The sequence below is a fragment of the Zonotrichia leucophrys genome, chromosome 4, assembly GCF_028769735.1.
Source record: "Zonotrichia leucophrys gambelii isolate GWCS_2022_RI chromosome 4, RI_Zleu_2.0, whole genome shotgun sequence".
Classification (NCBI taxonomy): domain Eukaryota; kingdom Metazoa; phylum Chordata; class Aves; order Passeriformes; family Passerellidae; genus Zonotrichia; species Zonotrichia leucophrys.
The window spans coordinates 37,678,484-37,702,007 of NC_088173.1; the positions used below are offsets into that span (position 1 = coordinate 37,678,484).

The following is a 23,524-nucleotide window of genomic DNA, read 5'->3' on the forward strand; positions in this document are numbered from 1 at the left end:
TTCTTTATAAAGAGCTATACTATACTATGGCAGTATTCTATATGGTGTTACAGTCTGGTTTCCCTTCATATTAATTTAGCTATTGTGTGTGGCTTTAGGCTTTACATTTTAGTAGATGGAATAGGTTTCATCTATGAAACGGAGGCACAGTGTTATAAATAAAACACTTTTATTTCTATGTTCTCAAAAATCTGTCATTAGGAGAGCTCCCTGTAAGTGGTACAAGAGTTTTGCATCAAAGAATCAGAGAACATCGCACTGTAATGAGCCTGCAGTGTGCCTGTTGCTAGTGAGTTAACAGCAAAGTTCAATGCAGTTTTCTTTTACTGCCTCATGAATTGATTTTAGTTTACAGTGCTGTAGGCTAGGTCTCGTTGATTTTGTATTTTTGTTTAATTGAGTAGCAAGACCTGTGATTGGCTTGAATATGTTGTGTGCCTCAGGTGGTGCAAGCTCTCAGGACAGTGAAACTCCAGCATGAAGAGTGATCTGCTCATCCAGTGTGCTGGGTGGAGCTTCTTCTGGGTACAACCAGCTCAGTCTGAGAGGGGGAAATAAAGTCTTATACCAGTCTTAATGGTCTGTTACACAGGACAAAAAAGCATGTACTTAAAATGCCTTTTAGAGATTCTTACTCCTGGTCTCCCATAAGTCTCAGAAAAAATGTATTCCTTATATTTCCTGTTTTTTCTTTAGATGTTAATGTGAGAATTTGAACTGTATTGTGACTTATGTTTTCCTGTTCACATAATCATTTTTGTTTATGATATTTTGGTGGCCTAATAAGGTATTTCACAGAAGACTTTGGAGTGTGACATCTGTTAAGGGATGCTGCTTGTGGCAGGAATGAAGGAAGATCACTCTGAACGGGGCAGTTGGACCAAGGCACTTAATGCTTATGATACATTTGTATATGCAGTGAGTGGGGACATCTGCCCACGACTGCTTGACCTGCTACTTGTTCCACCTCGGCAGACAGCTGTGCTGCTTCCTCTGCTTTCAGCAGCAGCAAGCATCACAGTGTTTCATGGGGGTGATTCTGTGTGTTTTGATGAAATCTGCCTTCAGCAGCAGCAAGCATCACAGTGTTTCATGGGGGTGATTCTGTGTGTTTTGATGAAATCTGCCTTCAGCAGCAGCAAGCATCACAGTGTTTCATGGGGGTGATTCTGTATGTTTTGATGAAATCTGCCTTCAGCAGCAGCAAGCATCACCGTGCTTCATGGAGGTGATTCCGTATGTTCTGATGAAATCTGGCCTTCATGCAGCTGCGCAAGCATCACAGTGTTTCATGGGGGTGATTCTGTATGTTTTGATGAAATCTGCCTTCAGCAGCAGCAAGCATCACCGTGCTTCATGGAGGTGATTCCGTATGTTCTGACGAAATCGCTGTGCACTCTCTCTTTCCCTTCCTGTGATGACACTGTTCGTGCTGGCACCACAGCACTGACTCATTGGTACAGAGCCCAGACTCTGCATCAGCTGGAACAAATACTTATTTTGCGAAACATTTGTTCCCTGTTCTTTCAGGTGGCTTTTTCCTGTCATTTTGTAAGAATTCCTTTGTGAGAAAACTGTAGTGTTTCCACTTGTCTTGACTTCCCAATAATTGTAAATGGTTCTGCTTGTAATGAAGACTTCAGGTCATAACAATGAATACTGCATAACAGAATTGATGTTTTTCATGTACAGGGATATCTTTAGGGCTGTTTAAATGAGGGGTCTGACATATTTGGGCATTTGGTTGAAACTACTATGGACAATAGTATTCCATGTTGAACTCAATGATCCATCGGGGGATAAGGACCTTACTTGATGTGTTCTGTGTTTAAGATGTGTAAGTTATGTAAGTTGTTTACTTTGGAGATGGGGGCCCCATTATGCCATAATTGGAGAATATTACTAAGTAGGTCTTATCTCCTGTTAACAATGGTGGAGAGCTTGTACCTAATACAATTCCTAGGATACTGCTCTGAAAATGTATCCCTGGACAACCGTCCCGGCATAATTTCACTGAGGAGTGCTTGCTGATGGGGGTTGAAATGGTACTAGGAGGAGCTGTAGTTTCGAAAAATGGCAAAAATCTCTCAGAGGCAAGGCGTGGTCTATCCATGCCAGGTGTGAGCAGACCAAAGGAGAGGGAATAAGCTGTGTCTTCAACACAGCTCCAGAAATGTTGTGTGAGGGTTACAGGAGTTGTTTCTGTCTTTGGATGTTACTATAGGTATGCACAGCTAAAATTCCCCACCTCTCTCAAGGTAGTAAAGTTGTAATAAAGGCTTTCAATGCCCATCACAGAGATTTTCTGACATCTCTCTGCTTGTAGCAAGCACATCTTTGGACAGGACTCTATTTGTGCCTGCTGTGGCTTAGAACCAGCAGCCTGGCACGCTGCAGCCACTGGATGGGAGTGGGATGTCTTCTCTCTATTTCCTCCCTGGGATGCCATGAGAAAAGGGTCCAGAGCAGGAACTGGGTATACACCCCACAAACTGAGGGTCTTCTATCCACACTCCCTTTGCCTTCAGCCAAGAAACCTGGCTGGTGAGTTCACCAGCCTCACACATGCAGCTTCTTAGCTCTTCAGTACCCCTTGCTTTTAAGTCTTGGTTTTTCCTTGCAGAACAGTGGGATTAGTACATGTGATAAGTACAAAACTCTCCATGGTATCAAATACCCAAGAGATTAAAAAACTTAAAGCTGTTTTCAAATGCCTCAGTTAATTAAAGTGATCTGTGATGTTGGCTTTTGGGATAATCCCTCCTCAGTCTCACTTTGGGAATCAACTGCTCAGGTGTTTACAGTGATTCATGTGTAACCCAGTCCAGAAAGAAGAGCCATTAGTCTGTCAAAGTATGGTAGCAGTTTTAATGCCATGTTTGTCGTTACTTTTTTTCTTTAGGGTACCATCTTTCTGCCTGGCAACAGAGTAATTGAGCATCCCTGCAATGAAGAAAGTCCAGGAAAGTTCCTTTTTGAGGTTGTTCCAGGTAGGATATTCTACGCCTTATCAAAAGCCTTTGCAGTTTGTCCTCAGTGATAAATGGCCACATCTGTCTGCCAGAACAGAAGCTGAAGGTGATTAATGATTCAATTTAAGGGGGGGGGGGAAAAAGGTTTAATTTGTTAATATGGTGGTTCATAATTTTTTCATTCACCCCCAGGCAGCATAGGAAAAGGATGTGTATTTTATTTGTCAGTGTAAAGCAGAATTCCTGAGGGCAAGCAAGTGCCAGGTCCTGCTCGTGGATCACACCAGCCCCATGTGGCACTGTGGGTTTGCCAGCTGAGTGGCTGGAAGACTTCCCTGCAGAAAAGGACCTGGGGCTGGCTGGTGACAGTGACTGACACGAGCCAGCTGTGCCCAGGTGGCCAAGAAGGCCAGTGGCATCCTAGCCTGGATCAGCAGCAGTGTGGCCAGCAGGAGCAGGGCAGGGATTGTCCCCCTGGACTCGGCAGGGTCCCCCCTGAGTGCTGTGTCCTGCTCTGGGCCCCTCACTACACAGAGTGACAGAGGGGCTGGAGCAAGCCAGGCAGGGCAGTGGGGCTGGGAAGGGCCTGGAGCCGCGCTCTGAGGGACGCCTGGGGGTGGTTTAGCCTGGAGAAAAGGAAGCTGGGTGGGGACCTTACTGCACGTAACAAGTGACAGGATGAGAGGAAATGGCCCCAAGTTGCACCAGCAGAGATTCAGATTAGATATTGGGAAAAACTGTTTCACTGAAAGGGTTGTCAGACATTGAGACTTCCCTTGTGGAAGGGAAGTAGAGGAGTCAATCATACCTGGAGGTATTTCACAGATTTACAGATGTGATGCTTAGAAACCTGGTTCAGTGATGGATGTTACAGTGTTGGGTTAATAATTGGACTTGATTTTAGGCATATTCTCCAAAACTAAAGAATTTTGTTTCCACATCCAGTCAGCCCAGTGTATTTATTCCATATGTTCTATTAATCCCAGTATTACTTTTCAAATTGCCTCCTATCATGGCTTTTTGGAAGGGCAAATAGATAGTAATGTCTGTTGTTCTTGATTTTAAACTGTCTTACTATCAGGCACAAATATAGTTGTGTTCACTGATGTGCCAAGTTATAATAAATTGTAAAAGTGTGAGAAATACGAAGTAGGCTTCAAAACTTGATTATGAAAGCCATGGGCAGCCAGGGATTATTATGCAAAGACAGCCAGTGTGGTATCTCTGAGGTTTAACACTCACTCCAATCTTGAATCAGATTTGAAAAGTTTCTCACTGTCTCTCCTCAAAGTCCCTTTTTTGTATGTTCAAAATATTGAAAGAAACCTGTTTATTAGCATTGCAAGTCTGGAGTGGACTCAAATCTTGTTTCTGTTGGAAATTAAGAGAATTATCCAGATGTCCTGATTTATATGACACCTTAATCTGTCTGATAATGCTGACCCTGGGGATGCTTGTCCTTCATGTCCAAGTTAAGAGTGCACTCCATTTCCCAAAATGTTTGTTATACCACCTTTCCGTGGAGTCAAGTAAAAAAGTAATTTGTACTTACTTTTGAGCTGAGTTCAGTATTTACCTGGAGCATCCCTGAGAATCAGGTAGGCTTTTTTGTTTTGCTTGTTTTCAATTCCGAAAATGGGGTTTTGAATGTGTTTTAGGATAGCCCAAGTGTATTTATCCCCCGTGCCCCCTTGCTAACAAGCATGTGGCTACAGGGACTTCCTACTGAACATCTAATGCCAAGGATTCTTGACCAAAAAAAGGGTTTTTGGGAAAATCAGGACATTTCATGCCATAGTCTTTGGGGGATGAAATGAAAATGAAGACTCAGCCTGGCTGTGGAGGAGGTATCACAGTGCAGATGTGGAGTAGGAGTGCCAGCTGTATTTTGTGCAGAGATGAAGTGAGCGTTGCCACTGTCGTCATATCGCCGTTGCTTCTCAAGGCAAGAATTTGGCATCCTTCTGTAATGGAGCTGTTTGTCATCTGTATCCCCTTAGTGACTCAGTATAAAAGTCAGTTTTATAGGCTGACAACAACACAACTGAGCTCATTGAGTGTAGCACAGAAAAGTGTATTGTAGCTAAGGTTCTGTTTAGCCTTTGTTAGCTTTCATATGGGAAATCAGCTATGTAGCAACAGGATCTATTTGCACATTTTAAAGGATTTTGTCAGCTGAGCATTGTGTTGAATGTATGGTGCCGAGACTCATGCTGCTCTTGCATTTTTCCCCCTGTATTAAAATTTGAATCAATTTTAGTTCCTATCCCAAAAGCAAAAGTGGCAAGTCCTCTTTTTGTCTCTCGGTCTGTGGGCGGCCTGAAAACTTGTGTGCGTGTGTTTGTTTATTGGTAATACATGCAAATTATTTTGGGAATGTACGTGGGAGTAGGTTTATACTAGGAAACTAATACTCTGTATGCAGCCATCTCTGAAGATGAATGGAAAAATGTGTGTGGAGACAAGTATCTTGTAGTTTTGGTGCTGTAATTAAAATACAGATGCCTTAAATTTGCATTTTGAAAACATTCTGTTAGTTTTCTAAGTCATTAGATGATTTAATACTTAAAATTTTTCCTTCTGTAAGAAAGAATTTGGTGAGCTGACAAAGTTAATTTACAGGAGAGAAACCCTCTCCTGTACAGCACAAAGCCCACACCACTTTTCTGTGTGGGAGTTTTTTGTGCTGGAGTCAGTGACCATGAAATGATTAGTGATGCCTGTGCACTCAGAGGAATGTTTCATGGTCAACAAAAATCAGAAGAGGGTTTAAATTAATACCTTTTAGTGGAAAATGTGCACATACAGCCAAGTTGTGTGATTAGCTTTGAGTGATTGCATTGCATTTGCTAATTTTTTTGAGCTTTATGTAGGGGATAAACCCTCATTCTGTGCATTGGTTGGATTCTGAAGGAAGGCTGAGCTTTTCCTCTTGGTGTGCAGTGTAATGGGGGAGGGAATCTGTGTTACCAGGGAACTGAAACAGGTGACCTTGCTGTGCCTTAGTGGGTTAATGTCACCCCTAGGTGCAGGACGGGGCACAGCTGTGCTTTACACGTGTGGTGCTTTGCAGACAGGATTCCTGCACCTCACTGGCACCAGGAGCAGCCAAGCACAGAGATGTGGGAAGCTCTGGCTTGTTCCCTGTTTCTCACACAAGTTTTAGAGTCCCCTGGACTCTCCAAGGATTGCTGTCTGAAGGCATTTGGAGCAAGTGCAGCATGGGAAGCCTTGCAGCAGGGGCCTGTGGCTTTCCCAGGGATGTCTGGAGGCTTGTTGGAGCTCCAAGGACTTGAATCCTCATTTTCTGATGCTCCCAGGAAGCACCACCAGCTCAGAGTACTCTGGGCCTATGTCGGCCATTGGTCTAGAAGAGATGATGGTTATCGAGTGGACAAAGGAATGTGCTTCCATCACTGACTGGACTTGGATCCTGGAAACTAAGCTGCTCATACTGCTACCCCAGCAGCTGCTCTTACTTGAGGTCCTTGTGTGCTAGCTGATGTCCTTCTGTGAGTCTGATAAATGATTTTGCAGCTTGGCCTCAGGTAAGAAGCCAGATCATCACTCCAGTGCTGCCTCACCATTTGGATGTTACCGAATCACGTGAAAAATTAACGCAGAGGACAAGGTTACTTTCAGGACCATGTTCACTAGCAGGTGACCTGTTTGCATGCTGTGATCTAAATCATGAGTTCCCTTACAGACACAAAACTCCTAGAGTTCTTTGATGAGTTTTGTAGTTGCATGAATTTTAATATTTATTTAGTACTGTTTAAACTAGAACATACATTTCCAAATACTGATCTTCAGTATTCTTTGTGGAATCTTTTGCTTGTAAACTTTGTGCATCCGTGCTGTGTTTTTTACCATTGACAAAGTATCACAGTCCAGCATGTGCATCTGTGTAGATCAATTTGCACTTTGGTCTTACTGAGGTACCAAAGTCAGTTCATCCCACTAAAAGCATTCTTTGTGCAGCCCCAAGTTACGTGTCTGCAGCCTAAATTAAAGTTTTGTGCTTAGGGATTATTCAGACTGTTAGGAAAACTGTAATAATTCAGCAAAGTCATTTGGAGTCTCTGCTGATGCTTTTTTTCTGCATTTGTGTGCCTGCTGATTTCTTGTGCTTGTGGATCCTGGGCTATATCGCTTCCTATCAGGCAACATGAGATTTTGTTTTGAGCTGTGGATGGTGGAGACTGCAGAAGGCAAGAATTATACTTTGTTAAAGGTCAGTTTGTCAGGCGCTTAATTAAAACCTCTGTGAGGGAGTGAAATACTAAATTCCAAGAACTTTGAAATAGGTTTTTTTTTTCCTTAGTCAGAGGAAGAGTGGCATCCAAAGGCTTTTTTCTTTGTTTCTTCATGTATTTAATTGCGTGTTGTATGGCAACCTACAAGAAATGTAATATAACTGTTTTGGTAGGGAGTGTGAGTTAGGTTTGAGGCTTGGGGTTTTTAAGGTTCCTTTATGTGAAAGATTGGATAATAAAGGATTTTGCTGCTTGTCCTGCAGCAAAGTTTTCACTGCTTTTAGTCAGCTGAGATGTGCATAGGTGGGTCTGTGCCCCCATGGCTGAGAGCCAGGTGGGCTCAGTTTGGCCTGTGTGTGTCACACTGATCTCCCTGTCAGTGAACAGCCCCTTCAGCCTCCACAAAGATGTTGGGAGGTTTGAGAAGATAAGTGACTGCCAGTTTGTTGTGAAGTTACCAGAACCTCTTGAGTTCCCTGTTGCTGTACAGTTTAAGCGCTCTAAGACTTTCGCCGTGAGTTCTCAAAACATCTGAAATGAGAAATTAGTCACATTAGGTGCTAATTTTTGCCATCTACTGATTCACAGTGATTTTAATTAAGGGTCCATGAAGGCCTGGAAAATGTGGATTTGCTAAGTTCACTTGTATTTTTTTCCCTAAGGGACACAAGGAAGACAAAACAGAAATTGCAGATATATCTTTTTCAGCTAAAAAATCAATTTTCTTTGAAGTGCTCCTATGTACCTTAGCAAGTTAGATACCAGGTGCTTGCTGTAGCTTCAACTTCAATACCCTTTTCCTCTGATATCAGTACTTTTTAGTCCTGTAAGTCCTATTGACAGCCAGATTTCTGTGGGATGGGAGAGACTGGACTTTACAGTGAGGCACCAGGCAGGGCAGATGATGAGCTGACACGTTTGACTGTGGCTGATATGATGCACCATCATGTCTCAGGGATAGAAATGCTGTAGAAGGTTTAGAGCCTGTTGTTTTGAAATGGAACTGTGTGTTTTCTGTAAGGATGTAGCCTTGTAAGAAATCAGGGACAAGAGCTCCCTGCCTTGTCTTCTCAGAAGAAATTGCCATGTCCTAAGTGAGGATGCACCCACACATGCAGCAAATAGCTTTCCTTGAAGGCTTAGCAGAATATTGACAACACAGTGCAATAAGCAAATTCTCTTCTGTTGACTTCAGGAGAAAATTGTTTGTGTATTAAGAGGTTTTTCCTGCCCTGATACGAATAAAAAGACTTAGCGCAGTGCACGTGTGCACACACCTGAGCACTGCGGGTGCTCTCTGCCTTTGCTGTCAGGCAGATCCTCTGGGTTCCCTTTGCCATCAGCATAGCTAGCCCAATTTATTCCCTTTTCTCCACAATACAAAACCCCAAACCAAGGTGTTAAACCATTCAGCTGCTCTGACTCCTTGCCGGCGCTGAATTCCTGGCCGCTGGTATGATGCGGGCAGATTTAATTGATGCTGCCAGGAAGATGAATGCCTCCCCCTGTACGTGCTGACAGCCAGCAGTGCCTCTTCATTAGTCGTCAGGAGCACGGCACCTCAAGGGCATTGCTGATAGCGCCGACTGAACTAATTGTACCTCTGATATCTCGTGGAGGGAGCAGACAGGCTGTTTAATCAAACGGGCACCGGCCCCGCTGCACAGATATCTCTGTGTGATCGCCCATTGCGCTAAAGCAGCTCCGAGCGCTGCTCCTTCCCTGCCGAGGATCTCCTGAAAGCGCTGCCATCCTTATTAAGGGTGATACATTTCTCAGAAATGGATCTGGTTGAGAGCCACCTCTCTGCACTTGAACACATTGGCACGCACTGCCTCATCCTCATCCTTTGAAAGGTGATTCAAAACTGGTTTTTTTTTTTTTTTTTTTTTTAAAGTGAGTCTTAGAGGTTCCTGGAGTCAGCGAGCCAGGGAAATGAAGCTGGCTGAAGCCTTGCTGCATGTTTCTCCCAAGGTTAATGGTGAGGGCTCACTGGAAAGGAATGCTTTTCCACCCTGAGCAGCAGCTCTTGTGATGCGGATTTAGTTGATGTGCCGAGTTCTGTTCTACCTTAGTAGTTTTCAGAAAAACAAAACCCAATCCATCCTCAGTCTTACATCCCTGTGAAATGAGATGGTGGGTCATGCCACTGAATGGTTGTGCTGCTACTGTAAAATCTGCTCATTTCTCTTCAAGTCAATGCATGTGATACCCCTTTTTACTGATGTTTTTGTGCCTTTCTTGTCATGGCTACTGAGCAACAAGGAACCAAGTTTAAGAAACCTTATTCTTGTTCCAGTGCCTCGTTCTGTGACATTGAATCAAGTCTTACCTTTCTGTGCCTATGTGTCCACATGTATTTGGGATGATACCTGCAGAACAAGCCTTGCATATTAGTGGGGTCAGTCTGAATTAATGATAACCTATATATGAGGGTTTGGGGGAGAGAGGCAAGGCTGAGATTGAGACATGCATTTCCAGAATGACATGAGTAGTTTTGCCTCATCTCCTTCATATGGAAGATCCCTTCACAACACTGTATCTTAAAGGGTAGGGTCTCATATTATGAGATCCCCTCATGATGCTGCGTCCGATTCAAGATTGAAATTGGTGTTACTCAGATTTGGGCTACTAAAGGACTACCAGAAAATGTCCTGTTTATCATGCAAGAGGAAATGAAGCACCTTTTCCCGTTCAGAAGATGAGGTTTCTTTTGTGTTAGAACTCAAGCACTGGTATGTAGCAAAGAAGAGCCTGAAATAACTGTTTTACACATAATTTCTTTAAATACAGAAATATTCATTCACAGGGTTTCTTTCAGCCCAGAATTATCTGATAGTAGAAGTTTGGGCCATCTCGTTTTAAAGTGAAGGAATTAAATCTAGAATTAAATATTTTTCTAAAAGAAAAATTAAAGAAGAATCTTCTCTGAATATCTTCTCTGAGGTATACAGCATGTGCAGAATAAACACATTTCTCCTTGCTCAGATGGCTTGACTGTGTAACTTTGTATTTAGTGGAACAACACAGATTTTTATATATAAAGCCCATTATCTTGAATCCCTTCTATCTTGGTGAATGAGTGCAGACTATAGGCTAAAAGTGTGTTTATATTAGAAGTAATAGTAATGTTGCCTGTTTTCTGAATGTTTTTTCCTAGTTACAGTCTATTTTGAAAATAAGTGAGAGAGGTGAATAATTTCTGAAATCTCCTGAACAATTGTGTATTTCATTTTCTTTCATCTGAAGTAATTCTGCTTAATCATCTGTTCTCGGTGACATTAATTTCATATGGCAGAACTGTACAGACTATAACAATTCACCCATACTCCATAAAAATATACCATTACTCAAGCATGGTGTATGAAGCTGAAGTTAAAATGTTATTTTTCACTTCTGTCTTTTAATTCAGAAGTGGATTGCTTTTATTGATCCTGCTTAGCCCGTGGTGCATGTGATCTGAGGTGTGTTGAGTTAGCAATATCGATCATTTGTGACCCACTGCTGTCATTCTGGAGGTCATCTGCTGCACAGGGGAATTTGGAGCATAATGGCAGTGGCTTCTCTAAAAACTTTGGTGGCAAAAAGCAAACTCAGTGGTTGAGATTGTGATAAATTTCTTTCACCATTGTTGTGTGCACACACCAGATTGGCTCCCACTGAGGGTGCAGCTCATAATGAAAATTACATTGAGGGGATATGGCTTATTCCCAGCCTATTTTAAATACTACCAGTTGTAACTGCAGCAACAATGAGATGTCTTTTCTCTGCCTCAGCTCTGCAGCCAGCACTGGATTTTGATGATCATTAATAACGTTGGAACATGGCTTAAATAGTGCCAGAAATGCAGAGGGAGTTCTCACACAGCCAGGTGGTCTGTGGGAAGTGAGAAAGGTATCTGGAATGAGAGCTTGTACTTGGATCATTTCTGGTAGTGATTTGGGGGCCAAATTATAGGTGTGGGGAAGCATAATATTGGCTTTTTCCACTGTTCTGTTAAAAGGTGTGAGAAAATACCTGAACTTTAAATGTGCAGACTCTGTGGGGCTAAAGATAAAGATAAATTGCACTCCAGATGTGTGACTGGAAAGAGTTGTGAAGCTACAGCAGGTCATCAGTAAGGTCTGTGTCCATTGTCCTTGTGTCTGTGGCTGTTTTGTTTGCCAGTGCAAAATCTTGTGCGTTGATACTTTTGGCATTCTCTGGGGTGGAAGTACAAACTTTGCCTCAAAAGAAGCCAAAATGCCTTTTTCTAAATACACCAGCTGCCTTGATTGGTTGCTGGGGGTTTTTTAGCTTCATTTAAGTCCCTCTAGTGGTGACATCAGAAAGTCCAGTGAAGTAATAAAATGTTCTTGTGTCTGGGATAGCCTGTCCAGGGCTTCAGTTTTTAGCTGCATTATTGCTTTTTGGAATAGTCTTGACATATCATGAAGCACCGTTGGAACCTGAGATTCCCAAATAAATCCTGTGAAGTAGGAAGTAAGTACTGGGAAAAAGTGAAAAGTCAGAGGCAGTGATAATTCAAGCTTCTTTTGACAAAAGATGTTCCTAAATGCCCATACTGATATTTTTTGAGTGGATTGGGATGATGATTGTTTCGCTCACAGAATTGAGGATCTATTCAGCTTTAGTCAGCATGGTTTTACAAGACAGTAATGTTTTCATTGCAATTGTCTATGTGCACTTTCTGTATTTCCGTTGTTAAAAGACACTCTGTATTCAATTAAGTAAGGAAAACAGCATTGTAGGAAGAAGTGAGACAGAAATGTGATGGGGGCAAGCTCCAAAGCATAGAAATTCAAGATGCCATCATTTGATGGGGCATTTTCTAGTACAGATGTTTGCCACTCTTTTGTAATAGTAGTAATAATAATAATAAAAACCAACATAAAATTCCCATGCTCATTACCATTTTCAGCAAGAAAATCTGCAGCTGAAAAATGTAACTCAGTTAAGATGCACATCACCTCTTATGTGATACAGCTGGTGGGATTCCACTGTAAATGGCAGGAAAGCTAGAGAGGAAGTGACTTGCCTGAAGCTGTCTGGAAAGCTGGTGGCTGAGTCTGAAGGCAGATCTTGACTCCTTGGTGCCCCAAAGACCCATGCCTCTGATCTGGGATGAAAAGGATACAAGTTTGTGAAGTCCTCTTATCTCTGAAAGTAGTGGGAAAATCCAGGTTCCACTTGATTAAATGATGGTTTAGCAAAGCATCCTCAAAATACGTTCCTTCGTAGTGCCTAGGTAGTCTGAATAGGAACTGGATAGTTTTCCAGAAGTTTGCAGATCTCACGTCGGACAACTCATGTTTTCTCAAGTGCTTGGGTGGTGCTGCCTGACTGAACCCTCCACCCTGTGGCAATATGAGGCTCCCAAGTCCTTTGCTCTTTATCCCACCCTTCTGCAGACTCTTTCATCTTCCCCCTTTTCCATTACTGGTGCCTGGGGAACACTGATCCTTACTTAAAGCATCATCTGTCTTCTTTTCCGGCGTTGTATTAAAAGGGTGGGAAAAAATTTTCAAACCCATGGTGACTGCAAGGACCTCACTTGTTTCTTCAGCATGGGTGTCAGATTTAATGCTGAAAAGGCAGAATATCAGCCAGTTTCAGAGTTACATCATGTACTTGGTTAAGCAGCATGTTAAAAGTGAGGTTAGGCTGATTCCTTCCCTTTGACAGGAGAGGAAAACCTTTCTGTGAAATGTGAATGTCTCTTCCTAGGCCAACATTGTCTCATCTCTCCTCCTGGAGTCACAGCTTGTACTGCTACCTCTGGAGGTGGGGATCTCTGCTAATTAAACTCTGTCTCTTATAAATCTGATGGGCATAACTTGTGAAATCGTGATGTTCTGTGCTGTATTTCAAATCCCTGCTGCATCCATACATTTAGTGAGCTCTTTAAGTTTTATTTTCTGGAAGAAATAGCAAGGAGGACCATGTGATTGATGTGTGTTCGTGAAGAGACAGTGTCAAACTGCAAGCCCGTGGCTGACTGTCAGGTTTTATGGAGCAGGCCTGCAGTTTAGGTGATGACTAATGAAAGCATGACGTCAGGGAGCACTGTTCCATGGTGTTACATGGACTCCTGCTGCAGACTGAACATTCTCTGCTGTGGGAGGAGTGGGGCTGCTTGCTCTGGGTTGGACTGAACCAAACCCAGCAGGCAGTGTTCCCTGTGTGGTGTGTGTCGGGAGCAGCCTGCCCTTTGTCCGTGCACTGTTGGACCTGCTCCGCAAGGGCTCCTTTCAGGGTGACATGGAAAATGTGACAGCCGTGTCACACTCTGCTGTATGCCAGCGTGGAGGAGGAGAGCGCCCAGGGATGGGGGATTTTTGTGACTTGCCAAGTGCAGCCCTGCAGCCATGGGATCTGGGGGGAAGGTGCCATGTGCTGCCATTTGGCACGGTGGCTGCGGGGGCACAAAGCACATCGTTGTCCTCGACCTTGGCAGAAGGAGCTGGCACTGTGCCTGCTGGGATGCTGCCTTTGGCAAGGGATGGGAGCAGCAGGGACGTGGTGGTAAAAGGGCAAACATGTCTGTGCCTTGCATGTCACTGTGGTGCAAGTGCTGGGGAGAGGGACAGGGTGCCTGGGACACCAGGATGTGTCTCCTCCATTCTGCCATGGAAGGATCAGCTGCAGGAGCCATGAGCAGGGTCAGCACGGGGCTCCCAAACCAGGCTGGGATAATGTGTCTGTAAGGAGCCACAACTCCAATCAGACTGTTCATGTTAGAGTGGTAATAACAGGAGGCTTATGCCAGCTGATGGGAGAATGAGCTGGCTCTGTGGAGACCTTGCTGAACTTGGATGAACATCCCCAAACTAGATCAGGTACACCAGGGGCTGGTTTGCTTCGAAAGGATATGACCCCTGCAGCTCATGCCTTTCACTTTGTGTGGTGACGTACTAGGCGTGCACCTCATTTTCTAGGGACAGAGGAGAAAGCAGGGGCTTAAGGAAAAACTATAAATAAACTGCCTAAACCACCTGATGTATCTTTGCTCAGGGAACAAAATACAGCCATTTCAGTGGCACCAATGTAGGAGAGTGTACTTTAGCAACAGGCAAGCCAAACATTAAAATCAAGGTACAAGAGAAAATAATGGCTGGAGCTAAGGAGAACAAATAATGGAACTAAGCAGTGGGCTACTAAAAAGGTACATTAAGGGGGGGTGTTTACATCAGAGGAACATGAAATAATTTGTGCCATCTCCTTGTTAGGTATTGAGAGTCAGGTTGTGGTAAAGGCTCAAGAACAGCCCCAGTATAAAACCTGTTCCTGCAAGGCACACGTGCATGCCCGTGCTGTCCTTCTGTTTGCAGTGTTGCAGAGGAGCAGCTCTGGAACAACGAGAGAGAATTCTGGCAGGGAGGGCAGGCTGCAGTTCATTATGGGCCTGGGATGGATAAAAGCACTTTTAGCTTCCATCTGTTCTGGTTTGGATGATGCTGATAGAAGGGTCATAGTTTTGTCAGTGATGGATATCTGAAGTCATTGCCATTTTTAGCTTGTCCAGAACTTTCCCCCTTCTGTTTACTGGACATCTATCTTTCTTTTTGACATATATTGCCAGATAGACTGCAGGTGGTGATGAGCTACAGGTGTTAGATGAAGTGAATCTCCCCATGCTGTCTCTCCCTCTTTCACTGCTGCACGTGGTACAGAAATGATGGGAAATGGGAATAGTAAGGGATATGTTTTGGCACCATTCAGATAACTGTAATTTTGCTTTCCTGGAATCATATGCATAATTGCCTTACAGTTTTTGAGATATCATTAAAGTGTGAATGTAGCTTGAAAGTAATAAGGAATGTAGATGTTCAGCTATAATGCAATTCAAAAACTGGATTACCTGTGCAATACTTTATTTTCTGCATACGGAAACGTGAACATTTCTCATCTTTTTTTTTTTACATCTGTGCTGCCTTGTGATTAAATAAAAGCATCAAGCTATGCCTGAAACAATTCTCCTTTAAATAAAAATCTGTTATGGTTATGGAAAATGGTGCACCGTACACTGACTACCCAATTATATCAGTTAGTAGTTCTTCTTGGAAAGTGGCAAGAGTCCAGCATTCTACTTTGGACAGTTGTCATTATGACAGGAGTTGGGCCCATGGACAAGCATGTATTTTCTTCAGAGAGGTTTATCCTTCCTGTGTATCTCTAAAGGCAGTCTCTATGGACTGAAGAGTAGTGTTTTGCCACAAAATATTGCAAATCCATTTATTGTGCCTCCTTATTATTAATCCTTGTGAACTTTTGTGATACCAAACCTGCCTGTATTGAAAATGCTGTAATTGCAGTCTTAACTCGAAGTGCATATTTGTGATTCTCATTTAAAAGCTGTGTCAAAGGTGAATTAGACTTCAGTGTGCTAAAACCTATTTAAAAAATCCCCAAAGGCTTTTCATGTGGCAGGCTTGTGAAAGCCACATCGATTTGCAGAAAAGTGGGCTCTCTTAAAGCAGGTGCTGTAATAGGTGTGTACATTTATATTATTTTGGTTTTAGTACAGCTTTGTCCACACGTGCAGATGATGGGAGAAGGAAAACGTGGAAGTCACATCCCACTTGAAAGAGCTTTTGATCTTGTGGGTCTCCTACACACTTCAGTGATAAAACCACAGTTCAGATAGGTTTGGCAGAGAGTCAGCACTGGAGCTGGGATAACTCTGAGATTTACATTCTCAGAGTACCAGTAAGTTCTGTTGGATCTGCAGCTGTTTTTAATGCATCAGCTCTCTTTTAATTCCCTGACATGTGTCACACCATGCTGGCCCATGGTTGGGTCCTCCTGTCTGAAATGCGGGCAGTAATGCATAATACTTTTCCTAAGGTGTTCTGTGGTTTTTTTCTCTACAGTAGTGCTACTGAGTTATGTGAACTTGACCTTAAAATTGTAGTTGGTCACCATACCTATTCCTTGATTTTAAATTTTTTTTAAAATATTCTTTGTTATAACATCTGTATTGTTACTATATTCTAAAGCAGATGATTAATACAATTCAGAGTTAGCCCTACTGATCAGCAGAATTTGTCATTGCTGTAACAGTAATGAGAAAATTTATTTTTGTGAAGGGATGGGGAGATCAATATAATGTGAAGTGTGTGGCAGTTCTTTAAGTGATCACTTCAGTAATTTATGTACTTAAGTGATGAATCTTGGCCGGCTCTGACACAAACCAAAGTTTAAATCCAAGCTGGATTTTTTCTGCACCTGAGGCAGTGATATACGACTTCTGTGTGCTCCACAGCAGTGTTTTGTTCTGTGTGGCAGAGAACCCCTCTCCTGCTAAACAGACCTACTGAATAGCTTTTCTATGGTTAAAATTAATCTCAGTACTCACAGATCAGCTTTTCTAAATTCATGTAGTATTTCTGCTGAGGTGGACGACAAAGCAGTGCACAAAGACCTCTCAGATGTAAGGACCTTTCAGACAGGCTGATGGTGCCCTGATGTGGTGCCAGCCCGTGAGCTGAGAGCACCCTTGTTTGCTGCTGCTCCCAGTTTCCTGCAGATTTCCTATCCGGTGGCAGCAAGCAGTTGTAGTGTCACCAGGCCTGTGGCTGTTCCTGTTCTTTTTCCAGTTCTCTCTTTGTCTCTTTGCTAAGGGAAAAAATTGCAATCCCCTTTTCATCCCTGATGAGTCTTTGCTTCCCATCTCCTACATCTTCCTGCCTTGGAGCTAGCTGAGGTTTTGCCCTATGTTCTCTGAGAATTGTCAATGCCAGTCCTGTCCTGGTCACTCCACGCCCCAGCTACCCTTTGCAAACCACCCTGCTCTGAGTGACCAAAGCATTTATGTGGTCTTGCAAAAATTGCTGCTCCTGGAAGTCTCATAATGAGGCTTATGGGCAGGACTGAAAGGAGTGTTATCCCAGCTTTGGTCATGAAGGGCCAGTTATGGTTCAGTCAGCATGAACAAAGTCTAATACCATTAAGAGTCCACTGGTTTTCAGGGAGACATTAAAATCAAGGAAATTTTATGATCCATGCAGCCATGAAGTTAATAAAGTTAATGTTTCATTTTTATGGGCTGTGCGGTACCAGGATGGGTAGCGCATGGCAGTGCTGCCCTCTGCAGCCTCCTGTTCTGTGTCCACAGCCGTCGTGGGGAGCTGTTTTAGGGCAGCTCTGCCCCAGCTAAGGCTGGAAAACACCCTCAGCAAGGAATTCTTAATGCTGGCTCCTGCTGTCACCCTGATGATGGAGGCTGCTGTACCCACCAGTGAGCCTCTCCTGGTGCTGCTAGGCAAGCTGGGCTTGTTGGGGTTCTGTGGGATGCTCTGAGCTTTAGCTCATGTTAATGATGCTCCTCCCAATTATCACTGCGGACATCTGGTGAGTAGGTAGGTATCCTCACACACAGTCACAGCTGTGTCTTGTCCTGTTCTTCTTTGTCTGAAAAGTTTGTGCTTTTTGTGCCTGTCACCAGTTCTGGCAACGCCTGGCAAGAAGACTTACTGCTTTATAGGTGGCATATTTTTGTAGAGTGCACTTCTTTACTTGAAAATTTTTGAACATTTTTTGGAACGTGGATGTTGTGTCCCTAGTGCTGTTTGTTCATTTGTCTGGACTTTGCACAAGGATGATGTTTTGAAGAAGAGGGGGAATTTCTGTGTATTTTTCACAGCTTTAATCTTGAATGTGCTGAAGATGAGTAGTTAAGTCTGTTGAAACAGCTTTAAAAGAGCCAAACAACATTTTCCTGCTCTATTTTTGTTTATGTGTTGGATAATCAAGTCCATTCAATTCATTCTGTGTCTCATGTGAGCAAAGAATGTGGTATTCTGTCACCAGGTACACTTGGTCACCTCGTCTGTATTTGCTGGTGTACGTAGTTTTAGCAATCATGTAATGGGCCCCATTCAGCTACAGATGCTCTTCTAAATGTGAAAGTTTTGTCTTTAGTCTTGGTTACAGTGTCTACATGAAGTCATCCTTCATTTTTTTTATTGTGAGTAAGAAGAGAGTTTGGCCTTGGTGCAATTAATTTAAACTTACCCCAGCAACATAATCAACTTCCTAATAAATTATGTGAAGTCCCACAGTTGTCCGTGTGATGACTTGGAAGAACTGAGCCAAGCCTTGGCTTACAAGCTGGAGAATTCAGTTTTAATCCATCCATCATGTCCTCACTGCATCTTTGTCAGCAGAAAAGCATTCAGTGTTTCTTGACTTTATTATTCTTGTTCTTTCTTGTGTGACTATTTTATGTCCAGAAATGAAACATGAGCAAGAATAATCTTTTCGGGAAGCCGGTAGGGAAGCTCCGGAGATGTATTAAATTTAGTAAATGGAAATGATAACTCACAAAGCTTGCAGGACCAAAGTAGGATGCTGGCTACAATTTTGGTATTGACTTTTTTGTTCTGTGCTCTCAGTTGTGAGTACAACTGACAGAGAGAAAAACATGTCTTTTGGTAGCTAAAATAAAACCATGATGCTGTGTGCTGGAAAGACAGGAAGTATTGATTCCATATATTATGAGCTGTGTCAAAGTAGTGTGTCTCAGCTGTGCCAGCGTTTTACCAAGGTGAATCATCCCATTCAAAAGTCACCATTCAGTATGAAGTAGTGCAAAAAAATTGGGAGAGTTTTTCCTTGAAATGTTATATCAGGTTCTGTAAGCAAAACTATCAAGAAAGCAAAGGCAATGAACGTTTAATAGAACTTTTCACTAGTATAATCGCAAAGCTGGCAAGTTATAAAAGGCAGCAGGTGGTTGCATACTTGGATAGACTGTTTTCCCTCTCTCTTGACAGGCATATATCTGTCTTTAATATATGCATTACAAGAAGGGAAAATAAATATGTAAACAGTTTCTTCAATTTGGACTGAAATTACAGCTTATTTTGAAATTTGAAAACCTACTGGTTTATGCAAGCATTAAGCTTTCATATATAAATATAAGTTAGTTTCAGTGGGCTGCTCACTTTCTGCTCATTTGATTTGAATAAAAGGCTTTCCAAATGCATTTCTGGTAGGCACTTGTACTCCTAAATGCTCTCTATGCTATTTTATAGCTAAAAATAATAGCTTAATGATACTGTGCTAATGACACTGTAGGTGTCTTGTTGTCCAGGATTGCTTGAAAATGAGAGAGTATTTGAGGCAGTTCAGGAGCTGCTGTAACCATTTGGTGAGATGAACAACCAGGGTTTAAAAAAAGCTCAGTCTGTCTGCTAGGCTGAATTTCAAGAGGTGTTGGCAGACAACAGTTATAAAGCCCAATTCATCTCTATGTACAATAAAAAAATAAATCAAGGTAATCAGAAAAAGCTCACCTTCTGGAAGGTGCTGGTAGTTCAGCCCCATAGCAGATGGAAGTACAAGAATTAAAAAGCATACTAAGAAGAAATGTTCAGAATCAGTTGGTATTAAAGTGTATTCTTTAAAATCAGGCACTTAGATGCCATAAACTGCTAAATTAAATAAAACTATTTTTTTTATATTTGTGCATGTGTTTATGTGCTGAGGATATTTTGCACTGTGAACAGTAGTCAGTGGAAAATGATGTTTGTTCTTTGCATTATGTTTTCATAAATTTTGGTTATCCCTTGTATCCTGTTTGGATAAAATGGAATAGTCTGTACCTCTCTAAGGAACAGTTCTCTGCTTGTCCTTGATGGCTCTCAGTGATTTGAAAAAGAGCATTAGAGTTGTGGTGTTAGAAAAGCTCATGTGAGGTACAATACACTTCAGATTTTTTTCTTCCCTCTGCAAAATGTCCTGAGGAGCAGTGTAGGCTTGTTCTCCTTGTGTTGCTGCTCAACAGACTGGCTTCTGAAATTGCTCTCAGCCTCAGTAGGCAGCTCTCTCCCCTCTTCTCTGCTTTCAGGATGTCTGCAGGAGTGCAGAAGCTTCCAAAGTGTAACATAAATACTGCTTCATAATTGCCATACAACTCTGAGCCAATGGCCAGCAAGGGGAATGGAACCTATGCTGGTTTATGCTGAAATGGAATGCCAAAACCAACCTTACCTTTACTTTTTACATCTCTGTCTCAGGATTTTCTACATCTAGGTCTCTCCCTCCTCAGCTCCCAGCCATGTCAAAGCAGCCAGTTCTGCTAAGTATCTCCAGAAGCAAGGTCCCTGACAAATGCCAAGCTTTTTGGGCTTGTGGTCCTCTGCCCAGCTCTGACGCATCTTAATCCTGGAGTTGGCAGTGCCCTGCTCCCTTGGGCTACTCCTGGTGTGGGGCTGGCTGGCAAGCCAAGGTGCAGTGGTGTCACAGCAGTCACATGCAGTCTAGAGGGTAAATCTAGAATGGTGTTTTTGATTGGATAATGAATACCATTCTCAGCCCTGAAACATGGTTTGTGTTACCATATTCTTTCTGTTAGTGCTAGGAACAAGTTAGTATCTTGCAGAGAATTGTGTATGCACAAGAGTGGGGCTGCGCACTGCAGCCACAGGATTCCTGTGACTGACTCTGTGTGTAGATTCTTTACCTAGAATGTACCTAGGATGTGCAGCCATTTTAGAAAATACTTTCTTGAATATTTGTGAATTAAATTTTGAATAAGAAATCAAAAGTTGTTCTGCCTTGAATTAATATTATATATGAAAATGTATTTCAAAATTATATTTCAAAACTAGTGTATGTTGAAGAGGATGATTCACTCTTCTTTTTCAAGGGAAGTTCACCCTCACAGTTACTGAAGGTTGCTGAATGTTATTAAGTGTTTGTTGTGACACTTGACCTTAATGTCTGTGGAGCTCTGTGAATACTGGAAGTCTCGTTCCAAATGGCCTTTGGGCACCTCAGAAATTGTTTTGATTTTTGTTCTTTTCCCATTCCACTATGAAACATATAAATATTCAATGGTTAGGGTAAATTTTTCAGATGCTATACTATGCTAGTAAGTATTTAACCCCTATGATGTAAGGAAAAGAAACATAATGCCTAAATGGAGGAATTTCATAATCTTTCGGAAATGTTTTGCAAGAGACTTGTTGTAAATTTTGGTTCTATTATAACATTTTAATGTTCTGGCTACTGATGCTGCTTCAGGAGAACTGGAGAATGCTGTATGCAGGCCAGTCTCCGACTGACCCCACTGCACAGACAGGTAGCAGAAAATCCAAAGCGGAAAGGCTGACATGGGGTGGGAGAGTTTCTCTCCAAATACCCAGCCTGGGGAGCGAGGAGAGCATGCAGCTCCATGGATGCAGGCATGGAATTGTCAGAGGATCTGGGGCTGCCCCTTCCCTGTGCACTCTGATCCCAGAGTCCTGGATCTGTCTTTGGCAGGGTGGATGGGATTGAAATCTACTTCAAACATACTGCAAAAGATTAATTTAAAATAAACAGAATAGCTGGTAGAGCTGGAGGGAAAATGATACCTCTCTGGGGGTGCTGGGATCAGGTTTCAGCCTCCTGTGCCCCAGCTCAGCTGGAGTTCTTATTCTCTGACATATTTGCAATATAAATAAAGCTATGTGTTTAAAAAAAGTCTGTACTATAGTGCCCAGCACTGTTTAAATTTTAAGAGCAGATTTACAAAGCAAACTAAAATAGTTCTTCTTGCCTCTTCTTCTATGGTGTCTCTTAAATCTTCTTGAGAAATTTTTACATTGAATCACACCACATTAAAAAAATAATCCCAAGTGCAATTGGAGTCAGTCCCAGTTTACAAGGTTGGAATGGTTAAGTTATGCCAAATTATTTCAAAAACAGTGGGATTTAGGCTTGAGTTTTTGAGCAAATTAGGTGAGCTGTAAATACAGGTTTTGGTTGGGTTTTTTTCCCCCTCTGTAGAGGTTTAGGTTGGATCTGAGGAAAAGGCTCTTCACCCAGAGGGCACTGGAGCAGGCTCCCCAGGGAAGGGGTGACAGCTTCAAGCCTGCTAGAGCTCAAGGGGAATTTGGACAAGGCTCTCAGGCACAGGAGTTGGACTTAATGATTTTTGTGGGTCCCTTCCAACTTAGAATATTCTGTGATTTTATGACCTGAAATTGGTTGCCTCCTGCTTCAGATTGCAGAGGGATGGAAAAAGAACTTGAATGAACACAAAGGCCATTCTGTGACTATTTCTGGTGTTTGAACCACTTCTCTTTTCATGTAGTTTTGTAGTAAGTGGACAGATTTATCAGGGCTTGTGCTGGAAAGTCAGTATTTATGATCTGAGAAGCTACAGTTGTGTTGGTCTGTGCTGCTACACCTCATCTGTCAAATATGTGAAAATGTTTGGCAAAATTGGCTTCTCAGTGAAGATGAATCTACGTTTTTATCAGTACTGCAGAGCTTATTATCATCCAGAAAGGAAAATTTGTACCAAATCAGAATTCTGTCACGAAGTTCTTTTGTGGTTTAGCATCTTGCAAGAGATTATTTAGCCTTCTTGTTCTTATGTTTAGCTGCCAGTATCTCAATGTTTACTTAAGAGACAATACTATAAATAAAACATGTGGTTTCATTAATGTCGAGGGACAACTTAGTTGTCAACACAAAATGCTTCTGTGTCGATCCTACTTGTGACTGGCTCACTGATTCCAGTAATAATTTGCCCAAATATTCCAAAAAATCTTAGTGGTTTTTTTTTTTTTTTAATCAATTGGAAATGACCTCTGTCTGGAAAACCACTGCTTAGAGCTTTGCAGCATTACATCTGACTCCTGATCCCAATGGCAAAGTTCCCAGCAACTTAGTATAAACAAGAAGCAGCCCAGTTATGACAGGATATTATGGAAAATACTATAATACATTGAAATGGGAAAGAGGATTTTAGGTTGAAAACTACTAAGTACCACATCTTAATTTCGCTGTAACAGCAATGTTTAAACATCCCCTCTCCCCCATTTCCCTACATGAATGTTCTGGGGGGTAAAAGCATTGCAAGGACTTGAGTAACAGCATGTGGTCAGGAAGTCTGTTCCAGATTTCCAGATTGCATCCAAAAGTTTTATATGTAATAAGATACACCACAGCTCTGAGAGTATGTTCTTACGTGGAAAATCAAACAATAACATTGGAAGCTGGTCTGTTGTTCTTTGTGTAGCTTATTGCGTTGTAGAACTCCATGGAAAAAGAAGCCCACACAGCCATGCCCTCTCTAAGATGTTCCTTACCTATAATTATAATAAATTAAAAAAATAAGAGGACTCTGTGGTTTAGTTACCTGGGAAATGTATTGACCTTTAAATAAGAAAAGCAGGATTTTACTTTGACTGGTTAGAAACTTTCTCTTGAATTGACTTAGAACAAGGTTTTCAAAGATCACGTCCTGTTTCAGCAATAAACAACACAATTTTAATAATGAAAGCATCTATGGGGTAT

General features: G+C 42.2%; 1 protein-coding gene across 3 annotated transcripts in view; it reads left to right on the forward strand.

Moving 5' to 3' along the window:
• ARHGAP24 (Rho GTPase activating protein 24) overlaps window positions 1–23,524 on the forward strand; it is a 246,647-nt gene that overhangs the window by 125,792 nt on the left and 97,331 nt on the right. For all 3 annotated transcript variants that reach the window (XM_064711178.1, XM_064711179.1, XM_064711176.1), the window contains exon 3: window positions 2,903–2,990. In XM_064711178.1, the coding sequence (XP_064567248.1) occupies window positions 2,903–2,990 (88 nt within the window). The remainder of the gene's footprint in view (window positions 1–2,902; window positions 2,991–23,524) is intronic.